Source organism: Neovison vison, chromosome 4 (assembly GCF_020171115.1).
Source record: "Neovison vison isolate M4711 chromosome 4, ASM_NN_V1, whole genome shotgun sequence".
Classification (NCBI taxonomy): domain Eukaryota; kingdom Metazoa; phylum Chordata; class Mammalia; order Carnivora; family Mustelidae; genus Neogale; species Neogale vison.
Genome location: NC_058094.1, coordinates 37,338,716 through 37,356,707, shown reverse-complemented (window position 1 = coordinate 37,356,707; position 17,992 = coordinate 37,338,716). Strand labels below are relative to the sequence as shown.

The 17,992-nt window shown below is 38.2% G+C and overlaps 1 protein-coding gene across 5 annotated transcripts in view; it reads left to right on the top strand.

The window, feature by feature from the left end:
* Positions 1-17,992, top strand: part of VPS13B (vacuolar protein sorting 13 homolog B) — a 770,530-nt gene that overhangs the window by 692,839 nt on the left and 59,699 nt on the right. For all 5 annotated transcript variants that reach the window (XM_044245211.1, XM_044245212.1, XM_044245209.1 and 2 more), the window contains exon 44: positions 15,155-15,310. In XM_044245211.1, the coding sequence (XP_044101146.1) occupies positions 15,155-15,310 (156 nt within the window). The remainder of the gene's footprint in view (positions 1-15,154; positions 15,311-17,992) is intronic.

The following is a 17,992-nucleotide window of genomic DNA, read 5'->3' as shown; positions in this document are numbered from 1 at the left end:
TCTCTTGTTAATCTTACTGAGATTTACTACAGTGGACAGAATCACGTATCGCTTCAAGATAATTCCTTTTTGCTTTGGGATTTGCTCATGCTGCTGAGTGTCCTAGAAGCCCTTGTTTGAATAGTTTACTGGGACAGCAATTTAGATCTTTCTGCAATCCTAACAAAGGATTTTATAGCCGCATTCTTAGCTTCATCCCTAAACCAGCTTTCCTGGTCATGTCCTGGATTTGATCTTTGCATAGAAACCACTTCTTGATTTTAGCATCATTTGCCATCTGAAGGCTAGAAATGTTGAAAACTAGCAAGTCCTGCCTCCTTTTTATCTAACACTTATTTCTTAAGCTTCTGTCAACCCCTCTCAGACTTTAAGATAAGCAGCACATAGAAGCCAGGAGCTACTTCAGCACTGCCCAGAAATCTCCTTAGCCACATCACATAGTCGATTAGGCACATTTATACTTTCCATGTCACTCTAGCTTATAGTGTTGCTAAGCTCTCTGCCATGACATAGCAATGTCCCTTCCTCCATTGTCCAACATCATTGTCCTCATTGACAGCCTCCTCTCAGGCCATTAAACAACTGTTAAGAGTAACTTTGAAGCACCTTAGATAGTCACCAACACTCTTCTCAAGTCCTTTTAATTTCTGCCTACTTGCCTGCTCCAAAGCCCCTTGTGTTTTTCGGCTTTTGTTATAGTAGCACCTCACTTGGAGAAAACAAAATCTATATTAGTTACATATTTCTGTTTAATAAATTACCCCAAAACCCAAGTAGATAATACAACAGACATTGTTTTTAATCTCCATTTTATTAGCCAAGAATTTGAGGAGTTGTTGAACTGGGTAGTTGTAGCTCAGAGTCCCTGAGAAGGTCACAATCAAGACATCATCTGGAACTGTAGCCATCTAAAGGCTTGACTGGGCTGGAGAATCCATTTCCAAAATGGCTCACTCACGTGGCTCTTGGCTGGAGGACTTGGCTCTTTGCTACAAGGATCTCTCCATAGAGTTGGCTGAGTATTCTCATGACATAGCCGCTGGCTTCCCCCAGATCAAGTGATCTAGATCAATTTAGAACAAGACAGAAGCCACAGTGTCTTTTATGACCTAAGCTCAGAAGTCATTCATTGTCATTTCTGTGATATCTTAGTGGTTACACAGATCAGTCCTATTCAGCATGGGAGGGGACTATGCAAAAGTACAAATAGCAGGAGACAGGGATCACTCATGTGATCTTGGAAGTGAGGTGTCATAAGGAAATTAGGCTAAGAAATGAGATCCACTGGAAGGGGTAAGAGGTATAAGAAAACTAAGATATAATAGGAAAAGCAGGACATACAGTGTCCCTAAAAGCCAAGAAAGGAGAATATCTGGGGGGGGGGGATTATCAGATGCCAATCAGAGATTGAGTAAGACAAGAACTGAAGAAGCCATTGTATTTGGCAACTGAGAGGTCATTGATGGCTCCTAAAAAGCATTTTCATGGCAAAATATGGATAGAAGCCGACTTGAAGTGGATTGAAAATGAACAGAAGGTGAGGAACTGGAGAGAATCAGCATGAATTTTTTTTTTCTTTTAATCTTGACTGGATGTTAACTAGAGAAAGCTGCAGTATCAAGCAAGGGTTTTAAATGGAAGAAAGTTGGGCATGTTCTATACGGAAACAATAAATAGCAAAGGTTGATATGCAGAAGAGAGGAAAAATGATTAATGGCATACGGTCTTAGAATGGGAGAGGAGGAAGGAATCCAGACCACAGGTAGAAGGATTGACCCTGCATGGGAGGAGGTTTATATTGGATATCCACTGCTGCTTAACAGAGCACGTCAAAATTTAGTAGCTTAAAAAAATGCATTAGCTCAGGGTGTCTGGGTGGCTCAGTGGTTTAAGCCTCTGCCTTCGGCTCAGTTCGTGATCTCAGGGTCCTGGGATAGAACCTCACATCCGGCTCTCTGCTCAGCAGGGAGCCTGCTTCCCCCTCTCTCTGCCTACTTATGATCTCTGTCTATCAAATGAATAAATAAAATCTTTAGAAAAATGCATTAGCTCATGAGTCTGTTGGTCAGAAACCTAGATGCCCTCAGGAGGTTCTTCTGGTGTCTGCACATCTCACTTGTAGTCCAAGATGGCCTCACCTACATATGTGCAGTTGGCAGGCTGTTGGCCAGGGTACTCTTGGTTCTCTTCCATGTAACTGCCCCCAGCAGACTAGTCCAGACAGGAAAACCAAAGCAGAAACTACTAAGCCTGTTGAGCCCAAGCTTGGAGTTCACACAGCAACTTCTGTCACCATCTCTTCTTGGGCAGGACAAGTCACAGGGTTAGGCCAGATCCAAAGAATAAGGAACTAGGTATTACCTCTCATTGAGAGTTGCTGAGAGAATTGGGGGCCATTTGCAACCCACCAGGAAAGCCTCCTCCAACTTTGAAATAAGAGAGAGAGAATGAGCATGAATGTGAATGGAGATGCGGTCATAATGGGTATTTGCTGAAGGTAAAAAGAAAGAAAAAAAGAGTAAGAGGCTTTAAAAAAAGGAATTTTCCACAGCATCTAATCCTATAGCCTGCTCATATTAGGCATTTGGTAAATGTTCACTGAGTAAATGTTTTCATTACTTATTTATAACGTTTCTGACATTTTTCAAGAACATAGACTTAATTATTTTAACAATATGAAAATTGTTAACTTGTTCCCATCCAATTGAATATTGTGTGTGTGCTATACAGATACACAAAAAGAGGTCTTGTGATCTCAAAATGTATCTTCTGTATACTGTCAGTGAAGTCGGGCTTTTAATTAGGAGTAGCCCCTGGTCTCACACACCTCCTCCCCTTTGACCTCCCAGTGGCTTCCAGTGAAAACAAAGACAAAACTAGGACATCACTACAGGGGGGAATTCACAGTATTCTCCAAAGGAAAGTACCTTTTGTGTCCATGTGCATATCCAAGTCTTCCCAATTTGTTCTTTTTTCATTTTTTTTAAGTAAACTCTACACCACACATGGGGCTCAAACTCACAACCCGGAGATCAAGTGTTGCATGCTCTACCGACTGAGCCAGCCAAGCACCCCCAACTCTTCCCAAATTAACTGTGAAAAATTCTTATTGTTTGTCATAAACTAAAAGTACTGTCGTGTAGTTACCAAGTGTTCCCGATTTAAAGTAAATCATTTCAAGTTAACTTTGCCACACATAATCTCCTTTTCTAGCCATGGAAGTCAATTCCCAGAAACCTCCAGTATGGCTCGTGTTGTGTAGGGCACAGCTGCCTGCAACTAGCAATTCCATGTGGGGAGGAAGGATTGTGTGCCTTTGCTCCCCAGTGGCAGTAACAAGCTTCTTTTTACTGTTGCTGACATTAAGATAGCTAAAATCAACAGTGAGGTAAACACTTCTTGGGACCATCTGGCAAGGATTTTAATCCCAAATATTCTGTAAACACTGACTCCGTTTGAGTACCCGGAACCTACTGTCCAGTCACCACCAACTGCGTCTTTATTTCGGTTTTAGGCAGTAATTGAAAGAGCAAAGCAGTAGACTGGAGACTCTGTCCTTTCACCTTTCTCTCTCAAATATTTCAGCTTCATGAGAGACTACAAGAGATTTACATTCTCTGAGGAAGCTTAGAGGGCCTTATGAAGTGACCAATAGAGGTAAATGGGGCCCTAGCAGTTCTGGTCATTAAGTATCTGGTAGCTAAAGCGTACTTGGAATGTCTTCATTTTCTGTTGGAAAATGCATTCACTCTAAATAGAGAGGCAGAGTTTTGGGGCTGAGTTTTATTTTTCCTGTATTTTTCAAAGTTTCTTCGTAAAAATGATTTGCAGTATAACCTAGTTAAGACTTTTAAAGTCTTTCCCCAGAAATGGCAAAGATAGGATTGTGATAGGGCACTTTATTCAGTCCCAGGGCTGATTTCTGGAGTTTTCTACAAGCCTGCACGAAAAAGAACAACTGGGGATTATTTCAGCTGTGAAGCACCCAGAGGAATGACTGCTGGTGCTGCTAATGGTCTCTCTGTCCCTCCTCTGGCAATAAATTTTAGATATTGAAATATAGCTTTGGAGAAAAATGTACTGAAGATTCCTTAAGCTTTTTACAAGACACTCAGAGGTTTTTCACAAGCCCGTGCTCTGGAAATGTGAATTCTTGATGTCTAAACATAAAGGTCCTTTACTGAACTAGTTTTAAATGTGAATTTTCATACGGAGTACTTGGAGAAAGGGAATGCAGCTGGACCATTAAAGCATGGTATTTTGCCATTTTTAAGTAATGGGAAATACTGATTAAGAATGGTATAAAGATTTCAGCATACATAATGTGATTGTCTCTAATCATAACCTATTAGCACAAGTCTGTAACAAAAGCATTAGCTCTGTTAAAGACAATGGCACACCTATTATACTGTGGTACTTTTTAATTATTTCCATACTGAACAGGATATTGAAGAGCTTATTATCTAAAGGTCAGAATAATGCCCAAGACATGGCCAAGCCCAATGAGTGTCAGATGCATGGAATGTTGGATGACTTCATAGTTATGAAATTATTTCATTTCTCATGATAATTCCTGACTTGCCAAGTTAGTGAATTTTAAGAACTCTGAGAGCAGATTTTAAGATAAATGTGAAATAATCCATACTTTTGGAGTCAGGGACTTCCCTTCAGGCATTAGTTCATATTTGACTTGCTTGACTTACACTTGGGGATAAAATGAGTTAGGACAAGGTCTTAGATACCACATTCCCTTACTGGGAAAGAAAACCAACTTGCACAACTTTGGCTCATGTTTCTTGTTATACAGGCACTGAGAAGCAGCGGTTGCCATGAAATACTTTATTTAACCTTTACAAAAATGTTTTCTTAGTATGGCAAGGCAGTTTAGTTAAATGAAAATAAATAACTATAAAAAATTTGGATTTCTTTAAATCCATCTGTTGAATTCTTTTTTTTTTCTAATTAAAAATTAAGGATAACAATTATAATTGTCTAAATTGCCATGATGACTAAAAATAAAGATTGTGTCAAACTGTTTTATCCTTTCTTAGGACACGTGTTGGCATGTCTTCTATTTTACACTAAAGGAAACTTTGCTGAATGATGAATGTTACATTTGAGAACAATATTTTTTTTTAAGATTTTATTTATTTATTTAACAGACAGAGATCACAAGTAGGCAGAGAAGCAGGCAGAGAGAGAGGAGGAAGCAGGCTCTCTGCCGAGCAGAGAGCCCGATGCAGGGCTCGATCCCAGGACCCTGGGATCATGACCTGAGCTGAAGGCAGAGGCTTTTTAACCCACTGAGCCACCCAGGTGCCCCAACATTTGAGAACAATTTAAAAGAAAGTTTTTTAGGTTGGGTTTCTCTATTGTTTATATTTATATTTAGTCAAAATTGATTTTCAGACAAAACAGTTTCGCTCACAAACTCCAAATATTTTTCCAAACCTGAATGACTATTAAACAGTATGTCTAGTTTTTGTCTTACTGGTTTCCATTTCTCAGTTCACCTAAATTATTCTTTATTGTTTCTGTCCAACATGCTCTTTTCTCTTCCACTGACCAACCAAGGGCATGGTGACCATTGGCTATCATTCTGTCAAAAGAGTGTATCTATACAACACTGAAATCTCCTGACTGTTGGAGATTAAGCAATTGAAGTTGTTATTTGATTTAATTAGTTTAAAAGAAAATAAGAATTATCTCATATTTTATGGACAGACCATCCTTTTCTGTACTCACACGTGCACATACACGTACATATCACATTTTCTGAATCTTCACTTTTCAACACTTTGTGGCAGTTGTCATCTTAAAAGACTCACACAATTCTGGATATAAGGCAGCCATTAGTATGTTTTTTCAGTCACATATCATTTAAATATAGGGAAGTCCACACCCTCTAGAAACATGGAAACAATATATATGTGTAATGCTGAATGAGCTCTTCAAAACCAATATGTCCTTTCATACTTCTTTTACTATGTGCCTTTGTATCTGATTTTATGATTAAAATATCCCAAAAATTATACATAAAATTATATTTTTAATATATGAGAGAATTTGCTCACGACATTGTCTTGCAAGAATTTTTTTGAAGTATAGAATTTTTCACTAATTTAGATAATTTGGATTTAGGTGATTTTTTAGTAAAGAATATACTTGAAGCATCTCATTGTTTTGTAGACAATGTATAAATCAGAAGTACCACAATTATTCACCCTACTCTTACTTCCTTTTTAACTTCTTTTTCATAAGTATATGATTTTTAGCTGGATACTGAGCAGAGACTGATACCTGAACAGTGAAAAACCATAAATGAATTTTTTAATTTGGATTTCTGTTTAGAGTTACTTATAAAATATAAATCTTTTCTAATTTTAGAAAGATTCTATGATTTGCTTATAGATACATTGAAACATGGATAAGCCTTAATGTTTGCTAGAAATGTGTGACATTTGACATCCTATTTACCCATGGAAATTCAAATAATTCACCGTAAACTATATGATGGAAGGACACAATGCACTGTTTTAAAGCTATAGAGCCTTATAGATGGAGGATATGATTGAATTATTTCTTATTTATATTAATTGTGTATATTTTGTTTTTCTTTCATACCGTGACATTTTCTGTCCTATTTCTTTATATATTTGTTTTTTAAAGTTTTCCTTTTTTTTTTTTTTGTAGCAGTTATTCCTACTTGCTCTACTTCTGTCAGTAGGAATCCTTATTCTGCAAATGCATTTTTTAGTTTTTCCTGCATTTATTGTTTTATCTAATTACCTTTTTATATCGCCTATTTATTTTAAGCTCAGGCTTTTTTCTGTTTTTGCCAGAGTGTTCCTTCCTCTCAGTGATTTTCTACAGTTTTACAAAAATCATGTATTTTTATACAGTTTAAAGAAGACCAAAAACTTTCTTGATATTCTTTGCCTGAATTCTGCAACAGGGTGTTTATGGTAACCACTCTCTTCTGTTCACTTTTTAAGATGCTATCCTCCTCCCTTTGCTTTGTAATTTTTTTTCAGTGGTCACATGGGTTATTTTCAGTGTTTGTCAGTGATTATAGTATATGGATTGTCCCTGGTTAGAGTCTGTTATCACTGGAGGAACAATGAGATTGTTATTCTCGTCCCCAGCTGCAGGGCAGAAGGACAAAGTCAATTCCTGTCTCACTTCCCGCTTTGTAGCTGGCATGTCCTACTATTTCTCAGCTATACAGAGGTGACCCCTTTTCCTACATCTTTTCATGGTTCTTGGATACCCCAAACTGTCACACTTTATGAAAAACCACAGTTCCCCTTGTTAGCATCTGTTTTTGTTGCTCCGGAGTCCTCCTTCCTCTGTAACAATTATCTCATGATGACCGCTCATGAAATACAGCGGTGCATGGTCACAACCTGTTTCTCCCTGAGAGCTACTCTCTCTGTAGATGTTGAAAGACCAGGGAGATAGTGAAGAGCAGGACATCAAACAGCCTAAGAAACTGTCAGTTACTTTCCGCTGCGTCTCTAATCCTCCGTCAGGTCCCTGGTGTTTACTGATGACTGATGCCCGGAGGGGAAGCGGCGGCCACTGACGGGGAATTCTGTGCCTCGTTCGCCTCTTCTTTCTGTACCACTCTCTCGAGGGCAGGTCCTCTTCTGACCCTCACGTCTCCTCAACCCCAAGAACCTACGCATGCCTCTGCCTGTGTAAGAGCAAGATCTGGCTTCCTAAAATGATGATTTTTGTTCCAGTATGACTCTTTCCTTTCCGGGATCAAAATTCAATGGTTCCATTTGGGTTAGGATCAAAGCTATCAGAGGATTGTAAGCCGATGAGTTCATACTATAAAGTTAATTTTCCAAATTACATTGACAAGAAGTAGGACAAGAAGTTATTTGTTGGCAAAAACAGTTTGAAGCTATAGCTTGCTACTTTTAGGACCTGTTCCTGTTTATAATGCAGTCAGTGTGCTTTGTGGACGTTAATTTTGTGCAGAAAGACCCACTCCAAGTTAGGCTGTCGCCTGCTTTTGTTTAGCAGAAACAACAGCCCTGTCTATCTTTTATTTACTCTATTTCAACATGGTTTTTTCATGTTATTTCTTTTCGTAACTAATATGTCCTCTGGTCAATCTTTTAACTCCCCAAGCAGAATACCTCTGGAGTCCTACAACAAATTTTCCTTCCTCTCATAAAATTTTGCAGCATAATTTTTCTTGTTAAATATCTGTTTCTTCCACTCCATTCTGAGCATTTCCAGTGTGAGTAATGTGTCTCGTTCATCTCTATATCCACCACGTGTGGCTTAGTTCATTGGCTTATGGTAAATATTTAATAGATGTAGATCCTAAAAATGTTTGCTATATTGGAAAAAAAAAAAAAACTATTGCCCTGGGGAAGAAAGCTCAAGTAATTACATTAAACTGCTCCAAGGATTATGTGAATAAGTATTAGAGCAAACCAGACCCTCTGGGAGGGGCTCGGAGGCTACAGAGATGAACTGACCATCATGTCACCCTTTTTAGCAAAGCGGCTGCAGTGCAAATGAGAAAGTGGTGACACCGACTGGGACAGAGGGGGAGACTTCAGGCAGGAAGCTGAATCTGAGTTACTAAAATAGAAACGTGTCATTTCTTTTCCCTTAAAATGTAGATTCTGAATGCTTTCTATTAGACGTTTTTCTTTTTAATAACATTAATGTTTATCTGATTGCAAAATAATACATATTTATAGTATGACATTTGGAAATTACATAAAAGTACACAAAACACATACACAAAGGAATACTTAAAACACACAACCCCAAGATAACCACTGTTAGCGTTTCAGCATATTTCTAGCCATTTTCTCCCCTAAAAACATGCACAAGTACTTTTTCTTCATTTTACAAAAACGGAATGAATGTATACTGCACATGTCTTTTTATAATTGCTTTTTTTCCCATTACTCTATCACTAACTAACATTCTCAATGTTTTTTCATGCTGTGATTGTTTTCTTCAGTAGTTTGAGAGGATTCTACAGTCTAAGTGTGGTTAAGCACACCAGAGTCGGCACCACTCACTCTGAGTTCCAATCTTATCCCTGCCCTCCCAGCGCTGTGGCCCTGGACAGCTCACACAGCCTCTCGGTGACCTGGTTTGCTTTTTCATCTGTAAGATGGAACAACAGTACCTACCTCATAAGATTGTTTTAAGGAATAAATGAGAAAATGTATAAAAAGCCCTGAGGCCAATGCTCAGCACATAGTACGTGTCTAACAAATGATAGCTTTCATTGTTTTTACAATATTTCATTTGACAAAATATTGTTTCCTAGCAATGCCTAACTTTTATTATTAAAACAGTGCTGGAATAAGCTTACATCCAGGTAAATCTTTGCACATGTGTATGATTATCACCCTACAAGAAATTCCTATGTAGAATTGATGAGTCAGTATCTGAAACTCAAGATTTTTGACAAGGGCTAGACTCCAGCGACAGTGTTCATTCTAACGTGTGTTGGGATTGTGCCAGGTTTCCCTTTTTGTAACAGGTTGTTCTAGGCTGATTTCACAATATTTGTGGCCTTCCTTGAATTCAGTTACGAGGGTAAACCTACAACTACTCCTCTTTGGTGGAAGAGCCAACAACCCAGCACTTGTGTGACGACAGAGTGGCCTCTGTTATCTCACCTCCTGGACCACTGGTTTGGAAAGCTTTCTTTCTCTTTCTCCTTTTCCTTCCAAAATACCCTGCATCAAAGAGTCCAAGTTATCCACTAGAAAATAAATCAACATGATTTATTTCCACTCTTCTCATTCCTTACTTGTAAGATTGTGTTCTATAAATAAATGTAAAAGAATATAGAGGGTCCTGAGAGTTCCAGTATTGAATCAGGGTGACATGAGGCATTAGCCATTATCTAACAAGTTTTCCACTTGGTTTTTTAGCATTACATCAGATACTCTGAACATCCTGAAATGTAACTGCCTTGACAAAACAGTAATGAGCAACATATTGCATTTTATTTTTATGTTAATTTATTTCGAAGGCATGTACTATCAGTTCTTTTTTTTTTTTTTTTTTTTTAAAGCAGAGTGCCCGACGCAGGACTCGATCCTGGGACCCTGGGATCATGACCTGAACTGAAGGCAGAGGCTTTAACCCACTGAGCCACCCAGGAGCCCTGTGCTTTCAGTTCTGCTTGCACATTCCAAATAAGCAATTAAACTTGGATCTGTATAATTTGATCTACAGCTTTCCAGATATTATTTTAGATAGGCAAGAAATTTTAAAAGTATTTTAACTTAATATTCCTTCAAAATGCTCACCTACTCTATCATTTGGGATCTACTTTAGGCTTTAATATCAGTATTACTTGGTCTGAATTGTGGATTGGAAGGATTACATTGATTTGTAATTTAATCTAGTATCATCATCCATATAAAGTAAATCTCCTGTGTTGAAAGGTCATTCAAAAACTTGGGATTGTTTTAAGAGTACACTTACAGTTGATAAGCACTTGATAAATACTAAGTACACTTACCTTGATAAGCACTGAATAATACATGTAACTCTTGAATGACTGTATTGTATACCTGAAATGAATAATGCTATCTATTAACTACACTGAAATTAAAATTTTTAAATTTTAAAAGTACAGTGAGACAAAAAGAAAAATATTTTAAAAATAGGAATTATTTCTAAATATTTTTATTTAATACTGTATTTATGACATTTTATGCACAGATATCACTAAAAATTTTTAATGTCTACTTTGGGTTATTTTTCAATAATCCTCACTCATTTATTTATTCAACAAATATCTGTTGAATGCCTACTATGCACTAGGCTCTTGGGATATAGTGATAAGTTTAGAAGTTTAAAAAATACACATGATGCCTAAGCTTTTATATATATTAACAATACATATTAATATATACATATATTTAATAGTTTATTTCACTTGGATTGAATGTTAATTTTTTTAGAACACCTAAAATTTCTACCAAGAGTATAATGGATTGGGAAAATTTTTGAAGTTATTTCAATTTTCAATTTCTTCTTAGAACATTACATATTACTGTACAGTAAATTATAAAATTCAAAAAAGTATAAATGAAACTGAAGACATTTTTTATTTGTGATTATTTGGGTAGGAATCATCTTGATGACAGTTTTAAAATGAATAGTGAAATAAAGTTCACAGACAAGTATTTGGTACCTTCACTTATGTTTAGGATATAATTTAAAAAATATAGCCATCCCTCTTTCTTTCTGTTCCTTGGTGCAGTTTTCCTAGATGTCATCTTATTTTTCTTTCCTCTGTAACTGAATCAGGAATTCTCCCTTTGGAGGTGACTATGGGTGGTCTTGAGAGCTGACCCCAGGTCTCTGATCAATAATTCAGTTTTAACTTTTATTTTGGTATTTAAAAAAATGACCAGAGAGCTGCATATGCTCACATTTGAGATCTTCAGTGGAAAAACCATGAATTTAGTCTGGCTGCCCTGGGGGGTGGTGGGGCTGCTGGAAAAAAAGAAAGTGTAGCCCATTGGGACCTTCCAACAAGCATGGCCACCGTACAACCTGCCTTATTGCTTAGTTTCAGTTCCCACTGAGAAGTTCAAACAAGAGTAGTTCCTATTTTGGCTTTTTCCCCCCAATGGAAAGTATTAGCACTAGCTAAGTAGGCCAAAAAGAATGAAAAGCCTGAATAGAAAGAATGGTAGAGGAAGTGAGTCAGTAAGGGAAACTTAATAGGGAAGAGGGGAAAGAAAGTTTCCAAGTTGATAAGAGAATGTAAAAATACCATGGGCTCCAGGCAACAAAGGATAGTTATGTGGGGCCTAAGGCCATTGCTTCATCTCTCCTGTGTTTGCAAGTTTCTGGCCCATCTTGCCTTTCCTCCTGACTATGACAGTTGCCCTCCTTCCTCCACACTCCACTCTTAATCTCCTTTCAACACAGTGATCCCCTATACAGAAGACTTCGGTGGCCACCTGCTAATTCTTCAATAAAGCACAAATTCCTTACTTAGTAAATCAGTGCTGGCCACAATCTAGATCTCCCTGTTTGACCTTATCCCTGACTCCCATTTTTCATGTTCCCTTTTCTCCAGCCATTCCAGATTGTTAACCTTGCCCCCAAGCATACCCTCTGGCTTTCACATCTCACGTTTTCCCTTAGACCCAGAAAGGACCCGCCATCTTTGCCAGTCGAAACCCTGTGGTAACTCTGAGCCCCAGCTGCTTCCGGAAGCTTTCCTAATCCCACCAGCCTGGCTTCCGGAAGCTTTCCTAATCCCACCAGCCTGAAACAAGCTGTCCTTTCTCTAGACTCCTGTACCATGTTGTATCTCTCCAAATGCCTCTTGTTTTATTGTGCATGCTTTATTTTCCCCATAAAATCGTAAGCTCTTTGCAGGACAGAAGACAAGGTTCTTCATCCTTCCTACCTCCATAGCGGCTAGCATATCAGCTTTCTTATAGTATCTGAGTAACAAAATATATCACAGGAATGATGGAAAGAAATCACATTAGGATCAAGTAGTCTAACATGAATTTCCCCTTCTTATTCCTGAATTTAGTCCCTTCAGTATAGAAAGAAAAGCAGATCTATGAGTATTTGTTTTTTCAGTACCTGGAACCATGAAATGTAGTCATTTGGGGTACCTGGGTGGCTCAGCAGGTCAAAGGCCCTGCCTTTGGCTCTAGTCATGATCCCAGGGTCCTGGGATCGAGTCCCAAATTGGGTTCTCTGCTCAGCGGGGAGCCTGCTTCCCCTTCTCTCTCTCTCTCTGCCAGCCTCTATGCCTACTCTGGCAAATAAATAAATAAAACCTTCAAAAAAAAAAAAGAAAGAAAGAAAGAAAGAAAGAAAGGAATGTAGTCATTTGGTTCAACAGAACAGAACTCCCCCACTCAGTGGAGGTCCATGAGCATCCGCACTGGTGTCTAGTGCCTGAAGTGGACACACCATGAGAAAGATGACCCAAGTAGGGTTGGGCCTTGTCAGGTCCTTTTTGTAGGTTTTCTCTCTTAGGAATGCAGTTCCTTCCCTAATAAATGATATATGTCTAATAGCTATTTAAATGCTTTGAACAGTCGACCAAACATTACAAATATTGTACCAGTGATGCATGTGGGAAGAAGTGTGATGTTTTTCTCCCACCTGACTCTTCTGTGTGAACTAATTCCAGACATATCTGGATTTTCATAATTCAAAGAAAATATGGACGCCAACATTTTGAGAACACGTAGGTGCCAAACGAAACCCAACAACATACTCCTTGGTGACATTCAATCAGTTGAAGCTGTGTACACAGAGGGAGCCGCTACCTAAAATTGAGCTCATATGCAAATGTGAACACTCCTCAATTCCAATTATGTTGTATACATTAAACCTTTAGAGGCTGTGGAATTTTCAGGAAAAATATAGCCGAGCTTGACCTTAAGTACCTTGCCTCATTATTTTTTTTGTCATTTCCAGCTACTAGTCTCTCCAAAGAAAACAACTTTCTTGTTTCTTTTAGTTTTGTGTGTGCCCTGAGCTTTATTCCCAGTTGCTGCTACAAAAAAACTGAAATGGTTCCAAACACCACTATTGTTTTTCTTTTTTTTTCTCTGTAACTAATATTTAAAGATCAAAGATAACTCTGGTACTTTTATGTTGTAGAGTGTATATAAGACCAAATTTTCCCTAAAGGTATTTGCTGTCTAGGACTTTTTTCTTTTTTTCTTTATTCCCTTTCTTTCCCTCCCTCCCATCCTCTTTCCTTCTTTCTTCCTTTCTTCCTTTCTTCCTTTCCCTTGTTACCTTTCTTTTCTAGAAGTCATCTGAATGGTAGCTTTTTGATTTCCCAGGGTCACTGGAAGTTGCATGGAGGAAGAATTGGAGTGCAGCCATATGAAAAGCAGGGAGATGAGTTAGGAGGTTTTGAAAAAAATACTTTATTAAGGTGTTTTAAAACAAAGAAACAAACAAATCCTCCCTTAACCTTCCACCAAAATCATATTGTGATAACTAGTGACCTTGGGAAATGTTTTAATTTGGGTACTTTCTAAAGGCTCCTTCAAATGGTAAAGCAGAAAAATAATCTTTCTGTCAAAAGACTTTTATTATTATGACAATTCCCATGTAAATTCTTAATGTATTTATTTTAAGGGCCCATTATGATAGCTCTTATACAATGTTTTTATAGTTTTATTCATTCTGTTAATTGGGAAAATGTTTCATACGATCAGCCTTTGGTTCGTTCTTTTAAAAAATTATATACGACACGAAGGAAATGGTTTGTATATTATACAAATGTTTTTCCTAAAATGTCAGTTTTATTTCTTATTCTTAGTAATTGGGTAGAACACTGTTTATGTTCATTTAAACATGTATCCTAAAGAAGCAGTAATTATTATGTTGTTTTGGAATACTTGTTCAGTTAAACTGATTTTCTTCATTGCATTTAGTAGGTAGGAGTGGAAATAGAAAATATTTGATGATCATGGAAGAAATCTAAATATTACCACAATTGGCAATAATGTGTGAATAAATATGAATGTGAATCAGGAGACTCGTTTGGTATATGCTACAGTAAATAACATGGCTAGCAAAAAGTAGAACAAAGACATTTTTTCATACATTCAAAATGTTGAAGATAGTTCTCATATGATATATGTGATCTCATAGAGAGAGTATATTGAATGAACCGCATCCTCGAATTGCTGTTTTGTTCTTTATCAAGAGAATAAATAAGGAATGGCAATTTAGGGTCAAAAATAATGCAACAAATGAAATTTTACTTTAATTACTGTCTAGCCATAAGAGGGAATAAACTATCAGCCAAGACCCGTGTTCTTTGATCTCACACTTCGACCTTCTTGTCCTCCAGATGAATGAAATGGGCTTTTCTCAAATGTTCAACAGGCCTTTTACCATTTGATAGGACAATTATTTTTAAGAAGGTTTAAAATGTGATCTGGAAAACCACATTGACTCTCTGTGGCATATTTGCTATTCTTAGCCTGCTTGAATAGGCTGGAAGTGGATGAATAATGCAGGTTAGAAAGAAAACAGATGCTAAATATTACAAATAAGAAGGTTTTCCAGCAATGAGACTTTCATTTTAGGACTAGATTTTTGTTGGCACTTTTGGCATCGTGACGATTATTGTTTTTCTCTCCAGCTGTTACACATCTGTATTGAAGGTTGGGGCAATTGGCGCTGGTCAGAGCCCTTCAGTGTGGACCACGCAGGAACGTTTATTAGAACTATTCAGTACAAGGGTCGGACTGCTTCCCTAGTCATCAAGGTTCGGCAGCTCAGTGGAGTGCAAAAACAGGTGAGTTCCTTGTGTTCGTGACCCAGACAGCTCTTAATTCTTTGACACAATTAATGGAAGTGAAACTTAAAGAAATGAAAATAATTCATAACTTAAAAACCCACAGTGATAAGCTTGGGTATTTTTGCTCCCACTTTGTATGTGCTTGTTGATGATCCTGAGGATGGTGATGGCTTCAAACCCTTTGTCCCACATCTTTTACAAGAGCTGCTAAGGAGCAGTAAAATTTACTGATTTTAGTTTCACCTCTTCTCCCTGTCATCACCTACCTTCTGGTGGAGGTGCTAATGAGCTGTGAAATAGCCAAAAGGCCTTTATTAAGGAAGAAAAGAAGCACTGGGTGTTGGGGACTCTGGATAATCCAATAGCGGATAACCAGGAGTTGGTTCTCAGACATATCAGAATAATCTTCGAGAAAGTGTTGTGATACCTCCTATGACAGAGTGGGCCTGGGTCTCCAGCAAGCTTTCTTTTCCTAGGAGTTAATATTAAATGCAGTAAAAATTCACTACGGTCTAACTCTTGGCATATAAAACCTCAGCTCTCAGCACATATTTTTACGTATTTTATAAAACTTCCTTTTGGCTGTTTTTGAAGTTCTAAGACTGCAAATGGGAAAAAAAGTATCTGACACTTTTTTTGTGCTCTTAAGATGTGAAAATGTGGTTTTTAGAAGATGTTTTTCAAGCATGGCGCATATGACAAGAGTAGAAAGGAAAAAAGGAAGTATTAAAATCTGAAAACTGGCTTCACTGCACACATCATAACTGGATTTGTCATAAGAGTTTTAACATATACATCTGCATCTGGACTGTAAGTCTACCCAGAGCTTATGTGAACTGAGGACATGATAGAAACAGCCCTCAGTCCCTGGGAAAGGAAAAGGGGGGCTTTTCTTATCAAGCAGCATGGGCTGGTCCATTGCCGTGTGCCAGGAGCAGACAGGAAGCAAGTGGTGAGGTGAACAGTAGGACCTGTGCCATATACGTTCTTGATCTCCACCTAATCAGGGAGCTGGACATCATGTTCTCATTATTGTGGGCTATTATTCTTTTCACAGAAGTGAAAAGAATAGAGCAGAGGAATCTTCCCAATGAATTGACTATTCCTCAAGTAATTATGGATTGCCTACAGTAAAACAGAGTGAAACGAAAGACACTATGTGACACAATCTTTGCTCTTAAGCTGCAAATTTATATAAACCCAACTGTATGTCGGGCACCGTGTGTGTCGCACAACTGACAGTAAGTGTGAAGGGAATTTAGAGGTTTCACTAGGAAGATATGATTCAAGTTGGGCTTTGGAAAACAGAATTTGGATTAAGAGAGGACATTCCAGGTAGACAGTATAATATAAAGATAGGAACATGGGACATATCGGTCTCATGGGGACCTATGATGGGATCAGCCTAACTGAGCATGAGTTTTGAGCTACAGAGTCCTGAGAACAAAATGTGTCACTGACTTTCATCTGCCCTCAGAACTGTCATACTTGGATATGCTCTCAGTAAATATCTGCCCAATTAATATATTCTGGTTTTCTGATTCTGTCACTCATGTTCTTTGAAGAATGCCTTATCCACCTTCCCATTTACCAGCATTCCTAAGAAATGGTCATTCAGCATCTGTTTGAATACTCCCAATGATAAGAGGCTCATTTCCTCACACGGCAGCCCTTCCCATAAATGATTACTTCCATCTCTAAAAGAAGCTCTTTCCTGATTTTGAACCCAAATCTCTCACCATTCAGCCAGTTTTTACCACTCTTCAGAACTTGGGAGATGTACACAATAGCTTATGGTGAGGACTAAGTTATCTCTCCTCTGTATTACAGCCCTTCCAAAACACAAGGGAAGCCACGATGTTTCCCCTGAGCTTCCGTTAGGCCAGTGGTTCTCAAACTTGCATGTATGTCAGAATCACCTAGAAGGCTTTTTAAAACATAGATTGCTGGGTCCCACCCTCAGAGCTCCAGATTCAGTAGGTCTTGGGAGTGATGTGCCAATTTATATTTCTAATAAATTCTCAGGTGTTACTGATGCTACTGGTCCAGGGGACCACACTTTGACCACTGTGGCTCTGGTCTGAACTTTCCCAATTCATTCAGCTCTTTTGTATATGGTTGCTAGAACAGTTACCAATTAATGGAATGACAGGGTCACTCCATGGAGAAATAGTTTTCCACAGAATATCATTGGTGGTTAAGATCATAACCACTCTGGCTGTGTATTCCCTTGCTAGCTATGTGATCTTCAGGTTAGTTAACCTCTTTATGAATCAGTTTCCTGACCTGTGAAATGAGGATAGTAATAGTGCCTTTGTCATAAAGTTAGTGTGAGAATTAAATGAGTTTGTATATGTAAAGTGCTTAAAAGTAGCACCTGGCCTACTGTCATAACTCAGACTATAGTTACAAGAATGAAATAGTCCCAGGAATCCATATCATTGGTTAGACTTTGTTGTCTTAACGCCAGTAGTGCCTTTTTCTGGGGCGCCTGGGGAGCTCAGTCAGTTAAGCATCTGACTTTGACTCAGGTCATGATCTTGGGGTTCTGGGATGGAGCCCTGCCCCTGGCTCCGTGCTCAGCAAGGAGTCTGCCTTCCCTCTCCTTCTTGCTCTGCCCCTCCTTCCCCTCGCATTCTCAAACTCTCTCTCTCCTTCTCTCAACTATATAAATAAAAT